At 44.7% G+C, this 22,001-nt stretch overlaps 2 protein-coding genes across 12 annotated transcripts in view; both read left to right on the top strand.

Annotated features, from left to right (window-relative positions):
• The first annotated feature begins 5,947 nt into the window (after nucleotides 1-5,947).
• On the top strand, nucleotides 5,948-13,369 carry c9orf72 (C9orf72-SMCR8 complex subunit). The gene is made up of 10 exons (XM_076161034.1): nucleotides 5,948-6,109; nucleotides 6,682-7,184; nucleotides 7,939-8,034; nucleotides 8,820-8,884; nucleotides 9,491-9,563; nucleotides 9,809-9,925; nucleotides 10,017-10,252; nucleotides 10,442-10,499; nucleotides 10,856-10,965; nucleotides 12,488-13,369. The coding sequence occupies exons 2-10, from the start codon at nucleotides 6,738-6,740 to the stop codon at nucleotides 12,672-12,674; spliced, it is 1,389 nt and encodes a 462-aa protein (XP_076017149.1). The 5' UTR covers nucleotides 5,948-6,109; nucleotides 6,682-6,737; the 3' UTR covers nucleotides 12,675-13,369.
• A 3,117-nt stretch (nucleotides 13,370-16,486) lies between these two features.
• Nucleotides 16,487-22,001, top strand: part of kiaa1109 (KIAA1109 ortholog) — a 53,810-nt gene continuing 48,295 nt past the window's right edge. For all 11 annotated transcript variants that reach the window (XM_076161008.1, XM_076161018.1, XM_076161017.1 and 8 more), the window contains exons 1-5: nucleotides 16,487-16,636; nucleotides 19,799-19,931; nucleotides 20,353-20,469; nucleotides 21,680-21,758; nucleotides 21,868-21,932. In XM_076161008.1, coding sequence (XP_076017123.1) covers nucleotides 19,829-19,931; nucleotides 20,353-20,469; nucleotides 21,680-21,758; nucleotides 21,868-21,932 — 364 coding nt within the window. In that variant the 5' untranslated portion in view covers nucleotides 16,487-16,636; nucleotides 19,799-19,828. The remainder of the gene's footprint in view (nucleotides 16,637-19,798; nucleotides 19,932-20,352; nucleotides 20,470-21,679; nucleotides 21,759-21,867; nucleotides 21,933-22,001) is intronic.

Here is a 22,001-nt window from a genome sequence, read left to right as displayed (position 1 = left end):
ATTCACACGTTTACGATTTAGGTAAAGCTGAGTTATGGATTCGTAGCCGTGGATACAGGAGGCCGTAAAAAAAGCAGCGTGAGCTCCGGCTGAGGAGAGCCGGCGTGCGCTCGCTTCATCACGCCTCCTCACACCCAGGCAGATATGAGCAAATATTAGCGCTGGAGCGGCAGACAAAGCATACAAAGGTGCGTTTGCTTTATGAAGGTGACCACAAAATACCCGGCATCAACACAGGGCGTGATCTCTGTGTAAGGGTGCGACAGCGGAGGCAGACGTTTAGCTCGCGGCGCCGCAAATAGAGCTGGATGAGGAGAGGAGGAGGAGGAGGAGAGGCGGGAAGGTCCGGCACAAACAGAACTATTAGAGCTCAACCGGACAATAAGTGCTGCCCGTGAGCCACACACACACACACACACACACACACACACACACACACACACTCATCTGGGCCATGGCAACAAGCGCTCCCATTCCCAGATGTCATTGTTGCCTGCATGGAGAAGGTTACGTGTTCATTAGCGTTTGTTTGTCAGATGGACTGTGAGGACATTTGGTGCAGAGATGGAGTCTTTATGTTTGGACATGTGCAGCCTGGGCAGGTCCAGTCTCGTTCTTAGACCTGATCCAGATCTGCCGTCACATTTACGTCCTTTCTTTAGATAGATTGACACTTAAGACAAGAGCAGATGGTGCTGACTCAGCGTTATTCATAGATGTGACACATTTCTAAGCTCCAGACAAGCTGACCTCCATGTTACTAATGTGGATTTGAGGACAATTTGGACCCTGAGAGGACTGAGGAGCGTTGGTGGATGTGCTGCGTCTGCTCTCTGGATGCTCTCTCCTTTCAGTAGAGCAGCTGAGACTAAAGATGAAAGCCGGAGCAGATGCCTGTTGGACGACTCTTGCTCCTGTATTTGGCCCAGACTTTGATCAAACCTGCAGTAAAAATAAAAGTGCTGTTGTGGCAGCTCGTCAGCCTGATGAAAGTTTGTTCCAGATCAGAAATGTCACTAAGTTTATTGGCAATAACGGCAAAGGCTTTCAGGTTCGGCTGTCACAGAGTGCCTTGGATGCTCTGGAGCTATTAATACATTCTGATAGCCTCCATTTAGACGAGCACATATTGATCCCTCTGTGCTATGGACCTTCTTGATGCAGGAGCTCCCAAATCTTTACTAAAACCCGGGGTAATTTGTATCGACCCGGTCTGAAGTTTTCAGGAGTTGTGGCTGCAACACAAGGAACGATCCGGCAATTCAGAGCGCGGGTGAAGCCTTGATTAGCCTAATGGGAAGCATTAGGGTTAGTCAATGTATTCCTGACGAGGCTGGAAATGTGTGAGCGTGGAGGAAACACACAACCGGGACCGGCTTCTGTAGTGAACAGGCAGAATGAGGGCGTGGAACATCGGCAGTCCTGCTACCGGGAGGGACGCTACATAAACTCACAGATCCTCCTTTCAGCCGCTGTGTGAGAGCAGCGTTCAGTGTGTTTCTGCTGATGGCCTCTGTCGTAGCGTCTTCCAAACTGCTTGATTTGATCTCATTATAATGATTGGCCTCTGGCAGAGCGCCACAGCACAGCTGGGCCGGAGAAAATGAGGGGCTTTGAAGTTCTCTCTTTACCAGCGACAACACAAAGAGTCGCTGTTTCTGTTGTTGATGTTGATGTTGTTGATGTTGTTGCTGTTGTTGTTGTTGTGGTTGTGGTTGAATCCTGCAGCTTTGAAATCATTCAGAGGGCTGGAGCTCATTACGGCCCAGGAGCTGGTCTGCTTCAGGCTTGGCTGGTTGTGATGATGATGATGATAGTCTCTGGATCTTCGTCATTACATTTCATAACTGCTTTTATAATTAAAGTCTCTATTATTTTGTTCTGCTTTACCCACTTTGCTTTCCATATTAATGCCATGTGTGCTCTTCGTCTAATCTTAGCTTCTGTTTCCTCAATGCCTCAGCCTTGGTTTAGGATTTAAGAAGTGAGGAGGAAAATATCAAATAAAATGGTCAAATGAATTCTGAATGAAGTAGTCTGAGAGAAAAAGCCCAGCTCACTTTACCCAAATGAAGTTTTGATATCCTGTCTGTGCACGGCAGCACGTCCTCCGCCTCTGAGCTGTGTTTACTCTGCCATCTGCATGCCACACAGCCAATATGTGTGATTATTTCACATCCAACACTAAGCATGGGAAGGAAAATAGAAGGTCATTTCACAAAGAGAGCAGTGTGGGGTGGCAGAATGAGGGGAGCAGGGATTCATGGAGGTCCCGGCGGCTGCTCAGAGGGCACTTCAGGCCCATTTCTCATGGTCATGTAGGTTAGTGGGGAAGGGCTGATGTTAAGCCGATCCTAATGGATGCTGGGCGGTGGGCATCGGGTCGGGCGGGAACAAGAGTGTGTGTGTCTGCAAGAAGAACACATCAGATGCAGAGAGAAGCTGTGCTGTCACTCTCCTCGATCAGCTTCTGCTTCAGCCAGAACACTCAAATTAAGTGAACTTGCCGATCCAAACGCAGCCACAAACTCCACAACCTCAGCGCTCCCAGCCGTCCAAGTCGGCTCTTTGGACTTAAAGTCCAGCATTAATGGTATTAGCTATTCATGAGCTCTTTATTGTGCCAAAGGCGTCCAGCATGAAGCAGTGAGAGGCCGTTAAATGACTTAATCAAGAGTAGAAAATTAACGGTTTACTCTAAAGTTTAGTTGACAATAATGAGAAGTAATGTGTGGAAATTTCAAGTGACTTGTGAAAAATGTAGTTAAAATGCAAATGTGTGGCTGTATGTGGCTCTGATGCTCAGTCTGATGAGTGACTTACTGACATCAGAGTATTTAAACAGAGTTTGACTCCAGACCTAACCGGCTGTGCCTGACGCCTTCAGATGTTTCTCCTCCACTCAGCACATTCATGTATCCGTCCTTATCCTGTTTGTGGATCAACTTTACAGTTTCAAAACTCCTTCCTCCCTGTTGCTATTAAAACTAATGGTTCCTCCCAGAATAAACTTAATCAATGTTTAAAAACTCATAGCCTTTTATGTGTCGCCTGCTGCAGTTACACTTCAGATGCCGACCCTTTTATGGAAAGTCACAACTGCAGACTCAAAGTATTTACGATTAGTTATTAGTTCTATAGTTAATTATTAGTATGACTAGAAGACTTGTGATGTTTAAAGTTGTTCACAGATTACAGTTTACATCAGGCTGCTGCTCCGGACTGAGATTTGATCCCAATACCAGCAGGTTTGCATGGATCCTGATCCCTGTGTTGTCCTCTATCTGGATGAAGTGTCTATGCAGTGCAGATGGAGTTGAATGATGCTTTGGATACACAACTTTCAAATGCCATCATTTACTGTGTGACCTTGTTAATGTGTGAGCGATCATCGTGATAACAAATGATCCGATATAATCCAGAGCCAGTTGAGATAAAGGTCTGGTAATTCCTGCAGTCATTAAAGCCTCCCACTCATTACGATGAAGTGACGGCTAAGACTTCAGCACTGCCCTGTACGGAGAGAGAGCGGCTTGCCAAGGTGAATGATGAGCTTGGATGAAAGTGAAGTAAAGGCAAATTAAAAAAGCCTCTCTACTGTCAGGGGAAAACTCACAAAGTGGAGTCTACATTGATGAAGAGGCAATTTCAGCAAAACCAGAGAGGCTGAAAAGTCCAGGAAGATATTATAATTCAGTCCTTAGAGACAAAGTAAATCCAGGAGTGAAGACAGGTTGCCATTGAAAGTACTTAGAGGGGTCAGATTTGTGGCGGGTGGAGATTTGGCAGCGTATATTTTTGCCATCAGGATATTATTTCATATATTAGGAGAATAGGAGTGAAGAATACAAAAGGAGGCGCGCCATGTTCCCTGTGAAGAGGATTCTTGTCTCACATCTCTCTGGAGCTAGTTTTAAGATGATATAAGATTAGATTTGGTCAGTAATTAAGATATTACTTTTTGCACAGAGCTTTTTCTGGAGTAAATAGAAGATTATTGAAGATTTGTGGAAGAATCCCGGCAAAGGCCCCAAGTCCAGGCAGGAAGCTGATTATCAACGGCTCTGTTCTTCCTGCAGATTGTATCTATATGGAGATCTGGAGCCGTAGATTTCTGTGCATTATTGCCCCGTCTGCCATAATATTCCATTGTTATAACAAAGTAAATGTAGGTGGCTGACTCACTGGAACAATATAGAGAATTACAGTCTTGCAAGGTTGGAATTATTCTGCACATAAGACGACTGTAAGACTGAAATTACTTTGGAAGGCAATCAGAAAGTACATTATTTGGCTGTTAAAGAGCCCGTGACCTTGAAAGGAACAACTGCAGCCAACTTTCCTCAGCTGACTAACTCGCTGACTGTCCGTGTGCCTGAGCTTCATGGCCGCTGACTTCCAAAGGGACATTATAAAGGGTTGTTGATCATGTGGCTCAAATTTGAATATTCAGATGGAGAAGGGAACTCAAAGCTGTGCTAAAATATGCAGAAAAACAGGATGATATTCACTCTAAAAGCATTAGAAATAGTAACATAGACAGTACGGAAATGGATGTTTTCAAGGATTGCATTCTATTAGAGCACCCTGTAACCCAGCAATTGCACACAAAACCTCCAGAGGCCAGACCTTTGTATCACACCACAACTCCTGCGGCATCTCCATGGGTGCAAACATAACCTCTGCAATCTGGAACATCTGCAAAGTGTTTACTTCTGTGAACTCGCTGTGCAACGGGAGGAAATTGTAGAAGAGGTTCTGGGTGGGAAAAGCTGAGCTACAGTTCTGTTTGCAACAAAGGCTGAACTGCAACCCTGGAAAGCCGGCAGAAGATGAATGCTGCTGATTCATCACGAGTACACTCAGTGAGATTTGCAGGCCGGGGCTACAACAGACAAGAGGCATTTGAAGAAATTGGAAAGTGCAACCTATGACTGAGAAGTGAGGACGCCAGCTGGGGTCCAGAATATAGAAATCAATCCAAGCTATGACAGGAAAGCATTAATGTCATCTGATGAGAGTAAACATTGATAGTAGTTCACTGTTTCCAGCTCGTTATGTGACTGTGTTACATAATCAGAGGGTGTTGGAGCAATTCATTATCTGCATTTCTAAGGGACCATTTAGAGCCTGCAGTGTCAGTCAGACTTGAGAACAATGTTGTGAGTTGTAGACAATACAACTTTTTGAGGATGAAAGGATAAAATATGCATATTGTGTTGAATTTGAGTGTGAAAGTCTTGTGATTGTAATTCAAGTTTCTCTAATGGGATGGGCTGATTTGACAAGCACATATTCACACACACACACACTCACACACACTCACACCTCCCTCCTGTCAATACCGTGATGTTCAAACGTCAGGATTACTCATGGATAAACCCATTCTTCAAAATAAAACGGGGACTTTGGGTGATTAGAACTTGAAGAATGTTGCATCAAGAGGGCGAACAACAAACATCTATCCCCCCCAGCTGAAGCCCTCTGGTAGAGACATGCAGGGTCTGTGGTGTGTTCTGTCATTGTGAAAGGGGAAAAGGTGTGATTCATTATGATTCTGTTCCCTTGAGGCATGACAGTCAACCAGAGCTCTGACACTGAGACACCTACACAGATCACACTTATTAGAGCTGTACATTCACTTACAGCTCTGTTTGACAAGCTCAAATTGTGACGCAAGAAATATCAATTAACTTCAAACTCACGGGAGAAAATAGGAAATGAAAATGAAAACAACAGCATCTTCAGAAGAGGAAATTAGAAAGCAAAGTGTTGTGCCTGCAGACACATTCATTTGTATGAGCAGACTCCATGTAAATTAATTTAAATCGCATTTTATGCAGGCGAACGCCCCCAATAAAAATGACATCATTGCCCTAGCGTCCAATTCTGCACGTCGTCCGCCAGAGGTCGCGCTGGATCGCTGTCAGCGACTGACGTAGGATGACGGAACAGGAAGTATTTATGTAGCACAAACCTGCTAAGAGCTAATGAGCGAACAAGTGCCGCAAACCGCTGGAAAATGTAATGAAGACATTTCTGCAACATTTCGGGGTCTTATTCAAAGATCACTGAAGCGTGGTGCCGTGACGTCATAAACGCAGAACAAGTAAGTAAATGTATCGGGATGCTTTGTCACTTGTGTTTGTTAGTTAGCCTGTTAGCTCGACTCATAGTGACTGATGCGCTCTGATACACGCTGTGTTTGTGTTGGAGAAGGTTGGACTATATTTGGATAGTTCGCGTACATTGTTGTTTAATAAACAGTGAATTATACGCAACAGTACATGTTACTTTCTAACTTGACATTGATCCTTTATTGGAAGTCACACGCCAGATTTGTGTGGTCGCTCCAATCTGATCAGCTGACCTGATGACTTTATTAGGGATGTGAAAATGAAAACATGTTTCCAATCATTATGCACTTCACAGCAATGAGTCAGATTGCAAAGACAAGTGTGTTTATATTGAACCTTTCTTACTCCAAGGTGAAGAAAGATTATAATAAATGTAACACAAATTAATCAAATTCAGTAGCAGTGCGTGACTAAATAAGACATCAGATCTTCTTCTTCTTGTCCCAGAGGTTTGGAGCTGCTAACCTTCTTATTGCAGTTACCATGATGAGCTTCTCATTAGAACAAACACCATCACAGTGTATTCTTCTTTATGGTCATGCAGCTTCATCCACATCATCAGACCTTAAGCTTGGGCAGACTCATCTCCAGGCCGCTCCCATGTCTTCTGGCTGTCCGCCCCAGTCGCCTGCTGTGGCAAAGTCTGAGGTGACGGTGGAGGGAGAATGTCCGCTGCTCGCCGCCACGTTCGCCTACTGGGACAACATCTTAGGCCCGCGAGTACGCCACATCTGGGCACCCAAGGGCGAGCGTGTGATGTTCCTCAGTGACGGAGAGGTGACCTTTCTGGCCAATCATACGCTGAACGGCGAGATCCTGCGCAGCGCCGAGTGCGGGGCAGTGGACGTGAAGTTCTTTGTCCTGGCAGAGAAGGGCGTCATCATCGTGTCTCTCATTTTCGACGGCGAGCTGAAAGGGGACAAGAACACGTGTGCCCTGTCCATCATCCTGCCGCAGACGGAGCTGGCCTTCTACCTGCCTCTGCACACAATCTGCGTGGAGAGGCTGAAGCACGTTATCCGCAAGGGACGCATTTGGATGCAGAAGGTACACACACACACACACACACCTACACACCTACACACCTGCAGCCACAGCCACAGCACAGATGAATGTTCCCTCCGTTCTAAAAGCTACTTTAAAGGTTATATTCCTCTGCAAGTTCTTGATTGGAGTATATAAGAAAATCTTTCACCTTTTTGTTTTTACCATTAGGGATTCAGGCGGCATCGGCAGGATAATAAAGCTGGAAGCCCCTGCAGAGGAGAGAGAGAAACGGGGGAGAGGGAGAGAGGGAGAGAGGGGGAGAGGGAGAGAGGGAGAGGCAGTGAATTAGCTCGGGGACATGCAATAGAAAAAGCTAGAGGAGAGGAGAGGAAACACAGAGGGAGACACAATCCTGTTGTGGCATCATGAGAGAGAGCTCTGCACCGGGATGCAGCAGCCTCAGATTAGACTGCATAGGGTTTTGATTTGCTTTGTTTTCAGAGCTTTCCTCACAAAGCAGCCTCTGTAACCCTCCTAGTCTGTTCAATGAATATTATTATTGGATTCTACAAAAAAGGAATCCTCGTGGCAAAGAGGATTGTTGCAGAAAGCCTCTTCCTCTCTGACAGTAGTATGTCAGACCTTTGCTCTCCTCTTTCCTTTATTAATGTTCAACAACAGTGTAGATTAAATGGCAAACATGCTGAGAATCACAGTTCATTTGTAGTTGTCGTCCAGTCCAGACACTCCACCCTCAGACTTCAGTATCTGCACGCTGTTAGACTCCAATGTTTTCTGCTTCCATCTATTTCAGGGCTACAACATCATCTCAGTGCTGAGCTCAGAGATTGTCCCTATAATGGAGCTGTTGGCCTCCATGAAGACACACAGTGTGCCTGAGGACATAGATGTGAGCAACACACAAACACACACGCACTCACACACGCATACACACACTCCAGGGCATCTCATGCTTCAAAAATTGATAATCATGGCAAAGAAATGGAAGGCTTCAGTGGGAGCGCAACATGCTGATGATTCATTTGTGCACAGGGGGGTTTGGGGAATAACCTTACAAAGAGATGAGAAACCTGGGCTACAAAAAGTTTTAAAAAAAGGCTGCAGGGTAAAAAAACACAATCAGTAAATATTTCAGACATATTGGCGTTAGGATTGTGTAGCTGCCATGGCAACAGCCGTTCATTAGGCACATTCATAACAGGGTTGAATTTGAATAAAAAAGCAAACCATCTCCTTTCAACCAAAGTGCTTGCAGCAGCTCTGCGACTCCGGTCTTAAGTGTTTTGGCAAAGTAATTATGTTCTTCATCTAAACACAGTGGTGGCAGTGAGCGAGTGGAAGCGGCGCTCTGGACTACAGGTGGTTGATATGTGAAGGAACCCCTCTGGCTCCGGCTGGGATGAATGTTGAATATCTGATTAGCTGTTAGAAGGATCTTGATTGATGCTTTTGCGTGATTTGAGATGATTCAGCTTCTCCGTATGATCCATCTAATATGCAAATGGAAGAAAGAAGAAGCATCGCACACACACACACACACCGACAAAGCTCCCCTGCTGTTCTCTGGCGTTGTTGCTTTGTTTCCTCTGTAAATGTGCCCATCAGCATTTTTGACTTTGCTGAAAACAATTTACAAAATGACTTCTCTTTTCCCCCTCCGCCCCTGCTGAGCAGATTAAAGACACGGTGCTAAATGATGATGACATCGGGGACAGCTGCCACGAGGACTTCCTCCACAAGTAAGCACTTTGCTCCTGTAAATGGAGACGGATGATGAACCGTGTCCCGTTTAACACCCATCAACCTTCCAGTGATGAGTAATGTGTCGCCACTTCACCAAAAGTTCCCTCAGGACAATGAGACAGTAACTGTTACTATAGAGACCGTATAGAGAGGCCGCACCAGTAATCAACCTCCAAACTAAGTGACGAGGAAGGATCTGTGAGCTCAAACTTCTTTACTTGGACGTAAAACAATCAGTGAGCCTGTCTGACGCCTTGTTTGTCCTTCAGAGATCGTCCACTTGTGTACGAGTCGATGCGTTTGCAGTGTAAACACAATCAGCTGGAGGTCGACCGGCTTCCTTTGTCTCATATTTATCTGTTTTAATTAATTGCCTCCAGGTTTGCTTTAAAGTTTAATCATTCCTCTGACTGACATTACCCGATAATGATGATAATAATCGTTTAAAATTATTATTTAACCTCCCAGGAAGGATTTAGGAGGCAGGGAGGAGCTGGAGGGTGTGTGTGTGTGTGTGTGTGTGTGTGTGTGCTGGGTAACTGTGCCAGTGTAACCTGCAGGCTCAGTGACATCACCGCTCATTGCCTGTCTTTGTGTTTCAGGGCCATCAGCTCTCATCTGCAGACGTGCGGCTGCTCCATCGTGGTCGGAAGCAACTCGGACAAAGTAAATAAGGTAAATGTAATGGATTAGCGGCGCTGGGGCACATTTGTTATGCAGCCGTGTCATTGGGGGGGAAGTTGTGCGGCTGATTGATTTGAATGAGCTCCACACAAATGTGAGTGCAACTAAGCAGATTCTATTACATTTAAAACCAATGCTCCATAACTGAAGCATGTAAACAATAACAATAGAGAGTTCTGTTATTACTTCATTACATCATTATGTTCTGAAAGCGTCTCCTCTGTTGTTTCTCCCAGATCGTGCGGACGCTTTGCCTCTTCCTCACCCCGGCCGAGAGGGAGAGCTCTCGTCTCTGCAAGGCCGACGCTTCCTTCAAGTACGACACGGGCCTGTTCGTCCAGGGTCTGCTCAAGGTAGCCGTGACAACCGCATCCCACCTCGCAGCAGAGCGCAGTACAGTCACACATCCACACATCCACAGCTCCCCTTCTCTCCCGTCCCCAGGACTCCACCGGCAGCTTCGTCCTGCCCTTCCGCCAGGTGCTCTACTCGCCTTACCCCACCACGCACATCGACGTGGACATCAACACGGTCAAGCAGATGCCGCCGTGCCACGAACACACGTACAACCAGCGGCGGTACATGAGGTCAGAGCTGAGCGCGCTGTGGCGCACGGACAGCGAGCAGGACATCGCTCCGGACACCGTCATCCACACCGACGAAACCTTCACACCAGACCTGTAAGCTGATTGATCTTTACATCTCTCAGCGGCTTCTTTTGTCACATTAGTGGCTGTAATGCGTACTAATCAATGTCAGTCTTTTTAAAAGAGCTCTCCTCGTAGCTCCAGCCCTGTTGTTGCCTTAGTTACACCTGTGTTTGACAGGTTTGCCTCTCAATCTAACAGCTATGATCCATTTCTCCTCAGGAATATATTTCAAGACGTCATGCATAAAGACACTCTGGTGAAGTCGTTTATAGACGAGGTAAGAATAAAGCAGCACTCTGAGGTGTTTGTGCGGCGACTTCTGTGTTATTTTGTTGCCGTGCTGGTTGAAGATGAGTCATTGATCTGCTGTCATTTAGGGAAAAGAAGCAGGAAACTCTAAATGTTTACTCTGCTCTCTGTTTTTGCCAGTAAAAGTGCAAAGAAATGATCAATGGCTTAGTTCACTTGTAATCATGTAAGAATGTACTGATCCAATCCCATTTAGGACTTTTCCCCATGATAACAGCAACATGTATGTCTTACTCTCAAGGTTAGCACAAAGCAGCTCCGTGTTTTTACCCCGACCTGTTTCCGTAGCCTTGACTACTAATTGACATCCTGTGTGGCACCCAGGTGTTCATGCTGAAGCCCAGCCTGTCCCTGCGGAGCACCTACCTGGCCCAGTTCCTGCTGCTGCTCCACAGGAAGGCCCTCGCACTCCTCAAGTACATCGAGGACGAAACGTAAGCTGTCAATAAGAACACAAAGAAGAAAGAGCCGCATAGATTTTTGCCGTTGCTCAATTCCCCTTACAGAGCCTGCACCATAGAAACAGGCACACACACACACACACACACACGCACACACGCACACACGCACACACGCACACGCACACACGCACGCACGCACGCACGCACGCACGCACGCACGCACGCACGCACGCACGCACACGCACACACCATAATCCTCTCTATACCTGTGAGTCATTTCATCTTTTCCTTGACTCCTTGGACGTGGTGACATTCCAAAGGAAGCTCTTTTTCCCTAAAGCAGCTCTAATGAGCCTGCAGCTCTATCTGGAGCTCCCTGGTGATGCTTCCACACACAGATTGTGGATTCAGAGTACAATCCCATGGTTATTTAACAAAACTTTAGCGTCGGCGGTGCAACGCGCCACCAGTTGCGTGGAGATTTCACACAGAATTACATTTGACTCTCTTCCAGAACTTTGCTTGTTAACCAGCAAAGTCTGTTACAAAGAGAGAGATTTGCTTAAGAAGTCACTAATGTTGTTGTTTGGACAGAAACGCCTAGATTCCCTCAGGGGCCGGACGGAACACGATTCCATCTCCACTCACGCTCGTCCCATCAGAGTCACAATACCCCTCTGATGGCTGGGCTCCACACACACCCACACACAAACACACACACACACACACACACACACACACACACACACACACACACACACACACACACACACACACACACACACACACACACACACACACACACACACACACACACACACACACACACACACACACACACACACACACACACACACAGCTTCTATATTTCATTTGTGACACTTGAACCCTCCTTGTCTTGAGCTTTTCCCCAATTTCTTCAAGTCCCCTGCCCCGCCGTGACCCGGTGGTCTCTCCATCTTGGCTCAACTCCTCTCCCTCTGGGCTCCCCAGTGGTTGAGTGACCTCACCTCCCCTGTTTAATACCACAGCCGGCGCTCTGTCCTCTGGCAGTAATTGAAAACATTAGCAAGCCCCTCACGTTTGCCTTTACATTGCTCACCTAATTGTACCTGATCTTGTTTTTCGCTTGTTTACAAAATGCATTTAATCCTTCTCCACGATCTGGTGCCCGATCCGCTTGTAATTGGAAGCAATCCTGACTACAATGTTGTACTGTTAACTCAAGATAAACATTAGTACATCTTAAATCAACCTTCTATAAAAAACAATTGATATTTATGTCTTTAAATGGCAGATTTAATTATATGTAAGCAAACTCAGTGTGTTTGTGTCAAAACCTGTAGAGCAGCCGGTGTTTCCAACCGTGTGTTCCAGTGTACAGGTGCTTGAACAGGCTTGTTTATGCTAAGTTGCTCTCCTCTGTCGGCATACATAATTCATTTAGGCATGACATTACCTTGCACGGTTGCACCTCAGCTAGATATTAATGCAAATCCTCTGACCCCAAGTGTTGTAAGTTAATAGCTACAATATCTCTCACTTCTCTTTGCAGGCAAAAAGGGAAGAAGCCATTCCGCTCCCTGCGCAGTCTGAAGACCGACCTGGACCTGCTGGTGGAAGGAGACCTGAACATTGTCATGGCCTTTGCTGAGAAGCTGCGAGCAGGACTGCACTCCTTTGTGTTTGGGAAGCCGTTCTACACCAGCGTGCAGGAGCGAGACGTGCTGATGAGTTTCTAACTCTTTTTATTTTTCACCTGCACTTTCTGTATGAGAGCACTGTTGATGTATTGTTGCATGAATGCATGCACATTTGTAAACTTGATACCAGTCTGCCCTCAGCCTGATTATTTGCTTTGTTCAAATGAGAACATTCATTTAGCCTTCCTGTTGTGTCTTGATCAATGGAAGGCAGAAGTCAGAGACTGATTCCTACTGCAGCAACGAGCCGTTGAGTATTAAGGTTTTGATATATTGCTTTGATCGTTGGTGGGAATAATATGTGTGTAATATATGAGGAGACTTATTATTCCCTGAGGGATGAATTATTCATGTGTTTCATGCCATATGTTAATAGAGGGTCTGTATTCATTTATGGTCTTTGAAATTGGCTCAGGTGCCCACTAGGACATTTGCAATTTAATTTAAGAATGTATTTATTAGAACTCCTTTCCTCTCTGTGTTTTACAACAATCTCAGCTGAACTTTGAACATTTGTTACATGTGGAATTCCATTAGTAATATCTTCATGTAATGTTGGGCTTCATGTGAATCATGCAGATAAGACAGCATTAAAGATCACAACCAGGTGGAGAACTCAATACTTTTGTTTTACAGAATTAATCTTGTTCTTATCAAATCCCTCTTGAGAAAGCGGATCTGTCTGTATCTGACAATGACTGTCATTAAATAAATGTTTCCAGCTGTGCGTGAAATGGATTTCCACTGATTCTGCTCCTCGGTAACAAGCAGCTATCTGCTGTCAAGATAAGCTGCCTCCGACACGCAAACATTCATTATCTCACAACTCAAACTCCACAAATCCACTCCACATTTGGGATTCTGTCCCAAAATGTAAATCATTTGGAAATGATAATGTATGATGTGTTGAATAGATAATTCACAATCTACACTTGCACTATGTTTTATTTAGTTCTTTTTGTATTTGTAAGGTCAGGAGAGAGAAGTCAGAGCCTCCAGTGCATCAAATGACTCTGCTTTGTTTCCAGTGTCCTCATTCAACTCTTCTGTTTATTCTACATTAACTTGAGCGAATGTGACAAGAAAAATAAAACTAAAAACTATTTAATCACATTAATGTGAATGTGCTTGTTTTTGTTTCTCATTTCAGAAATGAATGCAAGTAATTTGCAGAAGCATAGAAAGAGGTGAGACGTGTTTATGAAAGTCTGATCTCCTTCAGCTGTGCCTAGCTGAAGGACCTTGATGGACCTTCAGCTCTCCTGCAGGGCTCAGACTCGTGAGAGACTTAAGAAACGCTTGGATTACATCATAAACTCCAAATCTGGTGAATGAGCACCTCCAGGCCTTATGAGACGCATTGGAAACCTTTCACACCACTTATGATGCCGCTGGAAGATACAATCTTACACAAACATCAGTTCTTCATTTCAGCTGTGACCTTTGGCTGGCAGAATAGAAATAAAGGTCAACGGGCCAAAAATGATTCAGATTTCCTCTCTTACCTCTGAAAGCTTTTACACTCACAGCACTTTGTGTGCATGAAGCTGTGGCTACACCAGGCTACATGACTGGGAGGAGTTTGGTCAGAATGTGTAATATTTCAAATAAATGACCTATTGAGAATAACGAGGCAAACATGGAACTGAGTTTAAAACAACGTGGGACAAAATTGTGCAGATAAAATTGAAAGTCCAATAAGAAGATAAGAGCCCACTGAGAGCCATGGATGTGATACCAGACCAAGATATGCTGACTAACATTAACTGTTATTAATATCTCAGAATAATATTAGTAAGTGGGGTCAGATGGTGTTGAGATATTAATGAACAGCTTTTCCAACAGTGAGGAGCGGCTCGTTAGTGACTGCAGGGAAGCAGCTCATAAATCGTGGCGATCTCCTGTAATTTCTCTAAAGTTTTGTTAACCATAAAGACTAACATCTGTGAGGAAAATGCTTCCCCTAAAACATTATTATGATTTATTATTAGGTATTCTGATTTAAAAGCATTTTGAGGATACGTGTGTCTATAACTGCCTGAAGCAAGATGATTATAATTAGGTGTCCTCCATCCAGCCCTGTGCTGCTGCTGCATATTTAAAAGCAGGGGACTGAAGCAAAAGTGGAGGAACTGTTAATTACTAATAGAATATCTGCAGTGAATGCCTCAGGGATGCCCTGTAGGAATTAAGTTGAAATGACATTCAGAGGGCAGGAGACAAACTCCCTGTGAGCGATGTTGGAGTCATGGAGGAGAGGAGAGAGGAGAGAGGAGAAGAACTCAAATCGGCAGAGGAATAGTTTGTCACTTGTCATCCTTTAGAATGACTCCTCATTTGGGACGAGAGCAGAGGAGCGACCAACACTGAACAAAACCCCAGAGTCAATGCAGCTCTGTTTTCTGCTAATTATTTGTAATTAGATTTTTGAGTATAGAATGGTCTTTGTTATGATAAAGACATTGTGACCTCACCGAGCCGCTGAGCTACTTTAAAAATCAAACTTCCGTCTCTCAACTTCCTCTCTCCACTGCTGCTGTTATGGTAGAAGCATGGCCAATGGGAGTGTGAGGGTTATAGCCAAAACATAGCAGAGTTAAGTAAATATTAAGACAGCAATATGACACAAATTCAGACAACCAAGCCCACATTAATATCCTAATGTAATATAATTAGGAGGATATGAATAGCCTATATGGAGCAGACTTGGTGCAGGATCTTTTTCTGTCTGAGTCTGAGTGAAGTTGTCCTCTTCGCCCACACACTCTGAGGTACCGTACTATCTTTGGGATGCCTTGTCAGTCAGAAATGTGGCCAGCTGTCAGTGAGTTGAGTGTTTCTATGCATCATTGTTCATAAACCTGAGAGTTTTTCTGGGTAACATCCTCCATCTGTCCCTGTTTTTCCGGCAGTGAGCCATCATCTCCGCCGCTTTGAAGTTTACAGTATGCAGATAACTTCAATCCACAAATCTGCCACTGTGGTGTACAAACAGCATGTATGTTAAAACCTGCATGTGTGTGTAGAGCGCAGAGGGTGAAGAGAAAAGGAAAATTTGATGAATTCCTAGTGGGTTGTGGCAAGTTGTAGAGTGGAAAGTTTGGTGCTTGGTAATAACCTTTTTTCTCAAACTACCTGCCAGTTAATCTCCAAAATAATTGGATGAAGTTCTGCTGTCACAATGGCACATCTCTCCTGGCCTGTATTTATGTAGCACTTTAATTCAAACCGCTTCACAATGACGTAGGGGTTCAGTGTCTCGTTCAACAGCACTTGGACAGGCCCCCTAAGACTAGGCCTAAATTGAGCCATGAACTTTCCAATCCGACCTCTCGACCTTCCTCAGCCTTACAAATGAGGAGCAACTAAGACTACCAGCAATGTTAATCCATTGAACTGCATAAACCCTATAATGACATCAGGAATGACGCAAAAAAAACAAAAAACCATTCAAATTTCAAACGATGCTGAAGAAGAATACAGTCACTAGGCGGTAGTTCCCTGTCAGGCTGGCTTTTACAGTAACCATTAACAAAGGTCAGGGGTCAGCCTGTGTTCACTCTACACAGTCTTGTCAGGGTGAAAAAGGGCCAGCAGAGTGAAAGTTTGTTTATCATCATAAATTATTTTACAGTTCACGCAGTAAAATTATATGGACATGTCGAAGTAGTAAAAGCATTGGTTTTGATTGATGGAGTAATCTGTCCGTCATGTCTTGTGTTTTTTTGATGACGCTCTCATTTGATTGGTCGGCCTGCCTCTTCTGCCCATATACGTCACTCTGATTGGTCCCTGTCGGAGGCACTAATTTTCCTATTGGTCAATTGGCTCCGTGCCCCGCTCCCAGAGCAGGAAGCGAGTCGAGGATCTGCCATGTAAATATTGGAACGGGGGAATGTTGCTGTTAGCGAGAGAGCCCGGTGTCTGACACGGAAAAGCGAGGGAAACTCCCGGGTAACTGGGGCAAAGATGAAGCCACGAACCCCGGCCGACACGCTAAGGTACCTCACCGTCACTAAACGACTTGTTTTAGCAGTTTAAAGAAACGAGAAGTTAAAGGGTGCGGCCTGCTGTCACGTTAGCTCGCTAAGCTAACAGCGGCGCTAACGATATGATTCTGAGCCTAATAAGTGAATTCTCTGCGCGCTAAAGCGTTATAAGCACACGACGACGGGGCACAGGTGTGTAATGGCGCTAACGACAACAACGACGCAAGTAAATCGACTGTTTGCCTTTACTGTGTCATATTATGGCCACGTTAGTCGAGTGAGTGCTGGGTTTAGCTATCTGCTTGGTCTCAGGTGAGTCAAGTGCTTTGTTCGTTTAAACGTCACGGTGGACGTCAACAAGGTGTATTAAAATGTTAAGACAGGGTGATTTAATGTAGATCTGTTGCCAGTTTATAAGGTGAACAAAAGGGAGGGAGCGTCTAGTTTCAATCTGCTGTCGCCCTCGTCGTTGTTGTTGTCCCATTCACAAGCGCCTTCATCCGGCACAAGTGCTAAAGTTTGGATTGAATCAAATGGACGTGTTGTTTATTGTGTCGCTTGAATGGCGGAATTATCAGATGGAGCGTGTTATCAGCTCCTGGTGATCGGCGTGGGTGTGTTTCCTCCAGAGCAAGGTGACTTACTGGTCAAGCCTGTCAGTGGCAATCACACAGCTGATCCCCGCTGAGCTCCAGCTTCAGCCACTGTGGCTCTGCTGTGGTGTTGTTGTTGTTGTCGTCCTGTTTGTAATCAGGTGTACTTTCATTTTTACAACCTAATGAGTATCTGGCTCGTCCGTAAAGGAGCTGGTTAATGTTTACACACTTAATGTTGACATAATGACAGATTAAATGATTGTTTTTAATGTAGGTTTCTTTCTCTATACTGTCATGTTTGTAACTATGATTAAAGAATAAGAAGAGTGAAACTACACACAACTCCAGTGTGATTAGAATGGATTAAGCTCAGAGTTTTGGTGGTTACAGTAAAAGTACATGCCTGCACGGATGAAAAGCTTACAGTGTTTAGTCCAACATACCCCAAGATATTAGACAACATGAGGTGAACACTTCATTCAGTGTAAACACAACAATACAACACAACACAACACAACACAGCACAACACAATACAGGGGCATTATCTACAGCATGGGGCAGATGAGGTCAAGGGCCAATCAGTGACAACAATCAGTTACTTGACAGCAGCACGTTACATGTATAAGAAGAACACGCCTGTAGGTGCTGATCACATCTATACATGTCAAAGTAAAATTACAAGGGTCACATGATGAAATTACTACTACTACTCTGTGGCTGCTCTGTGGTTGCTCTGCGGCTGCTCTGTGAGGGCTCCGTGGCTGCGCTGTGGCTGCTCTGTGAGGGCTCTGTGGCTGCTCTCTTTGGTATCTTATGGTGATATGTTTTGGGGGAATGAGGTTCTCAGTCGACCTTTACATGCTAACTGACAGGGAGAGGTAAAGGCACAGTAATCGAGTTTCCCTTGCACTCTTGACTCTTCACCCACTTCTAAAGGAAAAATGAAACAGCAGGTAACCGCGGTGACTCATTTACACCAGCGTGGCCATGGAATCTGTCCTCATGTCTCTATACCAGGTCTGTGAAGTCATAAGGAATATCACTCTCAACCTGAACTCGTCTTTCAGGAATATCAGCTCCCTGATAGGAATGGTACAGGAGCTCTCCTGGAAACACACACACACACACATGCATATTGCCCATTCAGGCTGCAGACTGACTGCGGCTGTGCATTACCAACTCACTTGGACAGTGTTTTATGTTTTCAAATAGAAGACTGAATCTCTAAATGATGCTTGGCCTTCTGCAAACCATCACAATGCTTTATTCATCCAGATGCAGTAGTTGACCCTCTGAGACAGAGAGCTCTTAAGATTTCACCTCCGTGGGCTCACAAGCAACGTGATTTAAGGTGGATTAAGCAGGATTTGTGTTTGTGTAAGTAACAGAAAGCGGTTGACTCCTAAGAATGGGCTGATTACTGGGCAAACAACATACCTTTGTTACACACACACACACACACACACACACACACACACACACACACACACACACACACACACACACACACACACACACCAAGTAAAATAATCCTTTGCTAGAACCGCAGTCTGTGTGACCCAACACCGTGAAGCTGCTGGTGCCGTGTACAGTGGGAGGATGGAGCGATTAGTGTGTGAAGGCGTCTCGTGTTTCCTCTGCAGATCTCAGTGCAGTTTGAATTCTGATTTGGAAGGAATTAAATGTATCTGCACAATAATATAAGATTATGTTAATAAATGATGTTAGTAGAAAGTTAACATTTTTAAGCAATTAGTGAAATATATTTAGTTCTTAATCTAAGTGTGATGAAATGAGAATTGTTATGCAAAGGCATGGCTTCACACTAATCTTATTTATGTTTTCATTTAGACACCAATGCGTTTCTCTGTGGCTTTAAATGTTTTCTGACTTCAGCCTCTCTATCTGCAGCCTCATTTAATAAACATTAGATTCAGAGAAACATTTTGAGACCTAAAAGTAAATTAAAACCTCTCAGGATTGTGTTGCTGAATGTTTTTGTATTTCTCTACTAGAAGTGTTAAACTCTGTCTGAGAGGGCGTTTATATTTGTGTCTCATTATTTAGATTGTATACATGTGAAATTTGCCAAACAGCTTTAGGACATTTGCTCTAACTTAAGCAGAACACTTCCTAACTGAACGAGGGTCTGATCAATGTTGGTATGAATCAATAACCTTCTGCCAGGTGTCGTTCATGTAAGAGGGAGGAACTCAGCTGCACTTAAGGAGATGAAATCGTTTGTAAGCCAGATGGAGAGAGATCGTTCTCACGCCGGTACATTGAGCCGTTTCTGATGACCAATATAGCATAAAGAGCCAGTGTGGTGTAGTTTGGATAAGAGTGAGAGGCCTGCAGCACCCATATGCAGAATGTAATCTCAGCTTGTCTGTGTGGCAGAAATGAACGCTGTGATAAAAACTTTATCACCGTTCCAGCCGCCGCTCTTTCCCACCGCTTATTTGCATTCAACGTCGGAACCAAAGAAATACAAACTCATGTGCTGGAATGGTGTCTGCATGCTGGTACAGGTCTACGGGCCGTATGAATCTGACCTCTGACCTCTGTCTGTTTCAGTTCTAGTCAGCAGACTGAGCGCCTGTAGCCATGGATGGGGGCGGTGCCAAAAATGAGACCGGCTTCCCCACCCTGGGGGAGCTGGATCATTTCCTTAACAAGCACAACTCAAACTTCATCTGGCTCCTCGTGGGTAAGTAAAGGAAGGAGAGGAGAGGAGGAAACATGTGGGCAGTTCCCTTGAAAACCTTACTTAACTTTACCCTCCATAAGCATTGGATCAACTTTGAACGGCCTCTTTGGACAGCAGAGACGATCACACACACACATTTGTTACTTTAACACATCTTTGAAATCATCGCCCAGCCATATGAAGTGACAAGAACACGCCGCTGATCTATTGGTTCTTAGATATCCTCTGCTTTATCTCTCTACAAACGTCTGTGGTCGTGTTGGAGAAGCACCAACGAGGTCTTAAAGGTCTTTGGCTCAATAATCTATCTGCCATTTCTGCCGCCCCTGTGCCAAGTCAAAGCAAGAAGAGTTCCAGTTCACTTAACCACTTCTCTTCTCTCCCTGACTGAGGCCCCGCTGTGCTCTCTCTCTCCCCTCAGCCACCATTCTGTCCTGTGGATGGATCATCTATTTAACCTATTACAACTCCCGCAACATCGGCCTCATCCTCACCCTCATCATCAACAGACTCTACAAGGACGGCTACATTCACATCGGTGAGTTCTGCCGGAGCCGCGTCACCGCGTGATGAACGGGCGTCAGGAACGCTGCCAGAGCTGCCAGAGCGTCAATGCTTTAACTCGGCCTGCTGAATATTTCATCACCCAGGTCCTCCTGAGTAATTATGTCCATAGAGGCCCAACGGCAAACTGGAGCCAGCATTGAATGGAATTTCTGTAGAGGAGTGTCTGGGTGAACTCAAGCATCCATTTATCTATTTCCATGAATCAGGATCAGGTCAGGTGTGTCAGGTGAACAGCTCCCCAGACAGAAACCATCAACCTTCTGGCAAAAAGTGAATAAGAAAGTGCTAACATATGCATAAAAGCTTTGTGAGCAAGGCATTGTTCAACCAATATCTTTTTTTTTACCAGCATGTCTGGTTGCTAAGAGAGGAAGCAGTGTGTTGAAAAGGCTTCAGGTGCATTTTGAACTTGCTATTGCTTCTTTAGTAATAATGGCGCAATTTGGTCAAATAATTTATTACCAATTGCAGAATGAGAAAAATATGAAAAAAGAAACAAACATGCTGTGCAGAAAAAAGGGGAAACACAAGTTTGAGTGTTATCGTATGTAGCGTTATGTAAAATGTAAAATGTTGAAATGGGTAGTTTCCTTGTCTCAGCTGACGGTGTCATCACCCTGCAGATGTGGTCCAGATTGTGCAAAGCTAAAGTGTTAAAAAGGTCAGGGCACAAAAGTGAGGGAATAAACAGAAACGTTGTGACTGTTTTGTCAGCAGTTAGTCGCAGACATGTGAAGGTCTGCAAATTGAAATAAGGAAGTAGCGACCGAGCTTTGCCTCCTTGTGTCAGAGCCGGGGCCCAGTTACACTTCCTGTGTTCAGTCACCTCACTTCGAACTCAAAACACATCTCAAGCATGAGGACGTGAGGGTCAGCGTGTGTGTGCAGCTGTCATTTAGTGTCAGGAGGAAAAGAACTTTGATGTTTGCAATCCATGTTCATGTTCAGTCTCAGACCATCTTCTACAAGTCAGTTCCTCTCTGATTAGATTCTCTACAATAAGAGGACATTGATCAAATATCTTTGTGTGGGTCAGCTTTACTTCTCACCAGCCAGTCGTAATCTTAACATTTTAATCAAGCGCTGTGAATGTCTCCCAGCAGCTAATGTATAATAAAGCTTTAGATTGCTGTTGTTTACCAGAGTGTCTCTCTAAACTCCGTCTGATGCTCCCACCACAGGCTCCTTCTCCTTCTCTGTGCTGTCAGGGAAAGTCATGTTCAGAGACGTCTACTTCATCAACCAGGACATGTCTATCAGGTAAACACGCCGCTGTGCCGTTATTTACAGTGCGGCATTGTTTGATCCTTTCTTGCTGCTATATTAGTTTTTAACGCCCTGATTGACACGTTCTCTCCCCGTGTCACAGGATACAGGATGGCTTCCTCATATTTCGATGGTGGAAAATGTACAACCCCAAACAGAAACAGCACGGTGAGCAGAATGTAGCGCTGATGTTGTTGTAGAATTATTGTATTTGCCTACTTCATGCAGTTTGTTTCT

Source organism: Genypterus blacodes, unplaced genomic scaffold (genome assembly GCF_046128005.1).
Source record: "Genypterus blacodes isolate CSIRO-AG114 ecotype Tasmania unplaced genomic scaffold, CSIRO-AGI_Gbla_v1 ptg000109l_1, whole genome shotgun sequence".
NCBI classification, from domain to species: Eukaryota; Metazoa; Chordata; class Actinopteri; order Ophidiiformes; family Ophidiidae; genus Genypterus; species Genypterus blacodes.
The sequence above is the reverse complement of the archived record's forward strand: the minus strand, read 5'-3'. Positions and strand labels throughout refer to the sequence as shown.

Bases quoted from the DNA above. Each gene is read 5' to 3' on its own strand.
- c9orf72 (XM_076161034.1), top strand. From the start codon at position 6,738: ATGTCTTCTGGCTGTCCGCCCCAGTCGCCTGCTGTGGCAAAGTCTGAG. The intron at 7,185-7,938 runs GTACACACACAC...CATCTATTTCAG, and splicing joins GACGCATTTGGATGCAGAAG to GGCTACAACATCATCTCAGT. The intron at 8,035-8,819 runs GTGAGCAACACA...CCTGCTGAGCAG, and splicing joins GTGTGCCTGAGGACATAGAT to ATTAAAGACACGGTGCTAAA.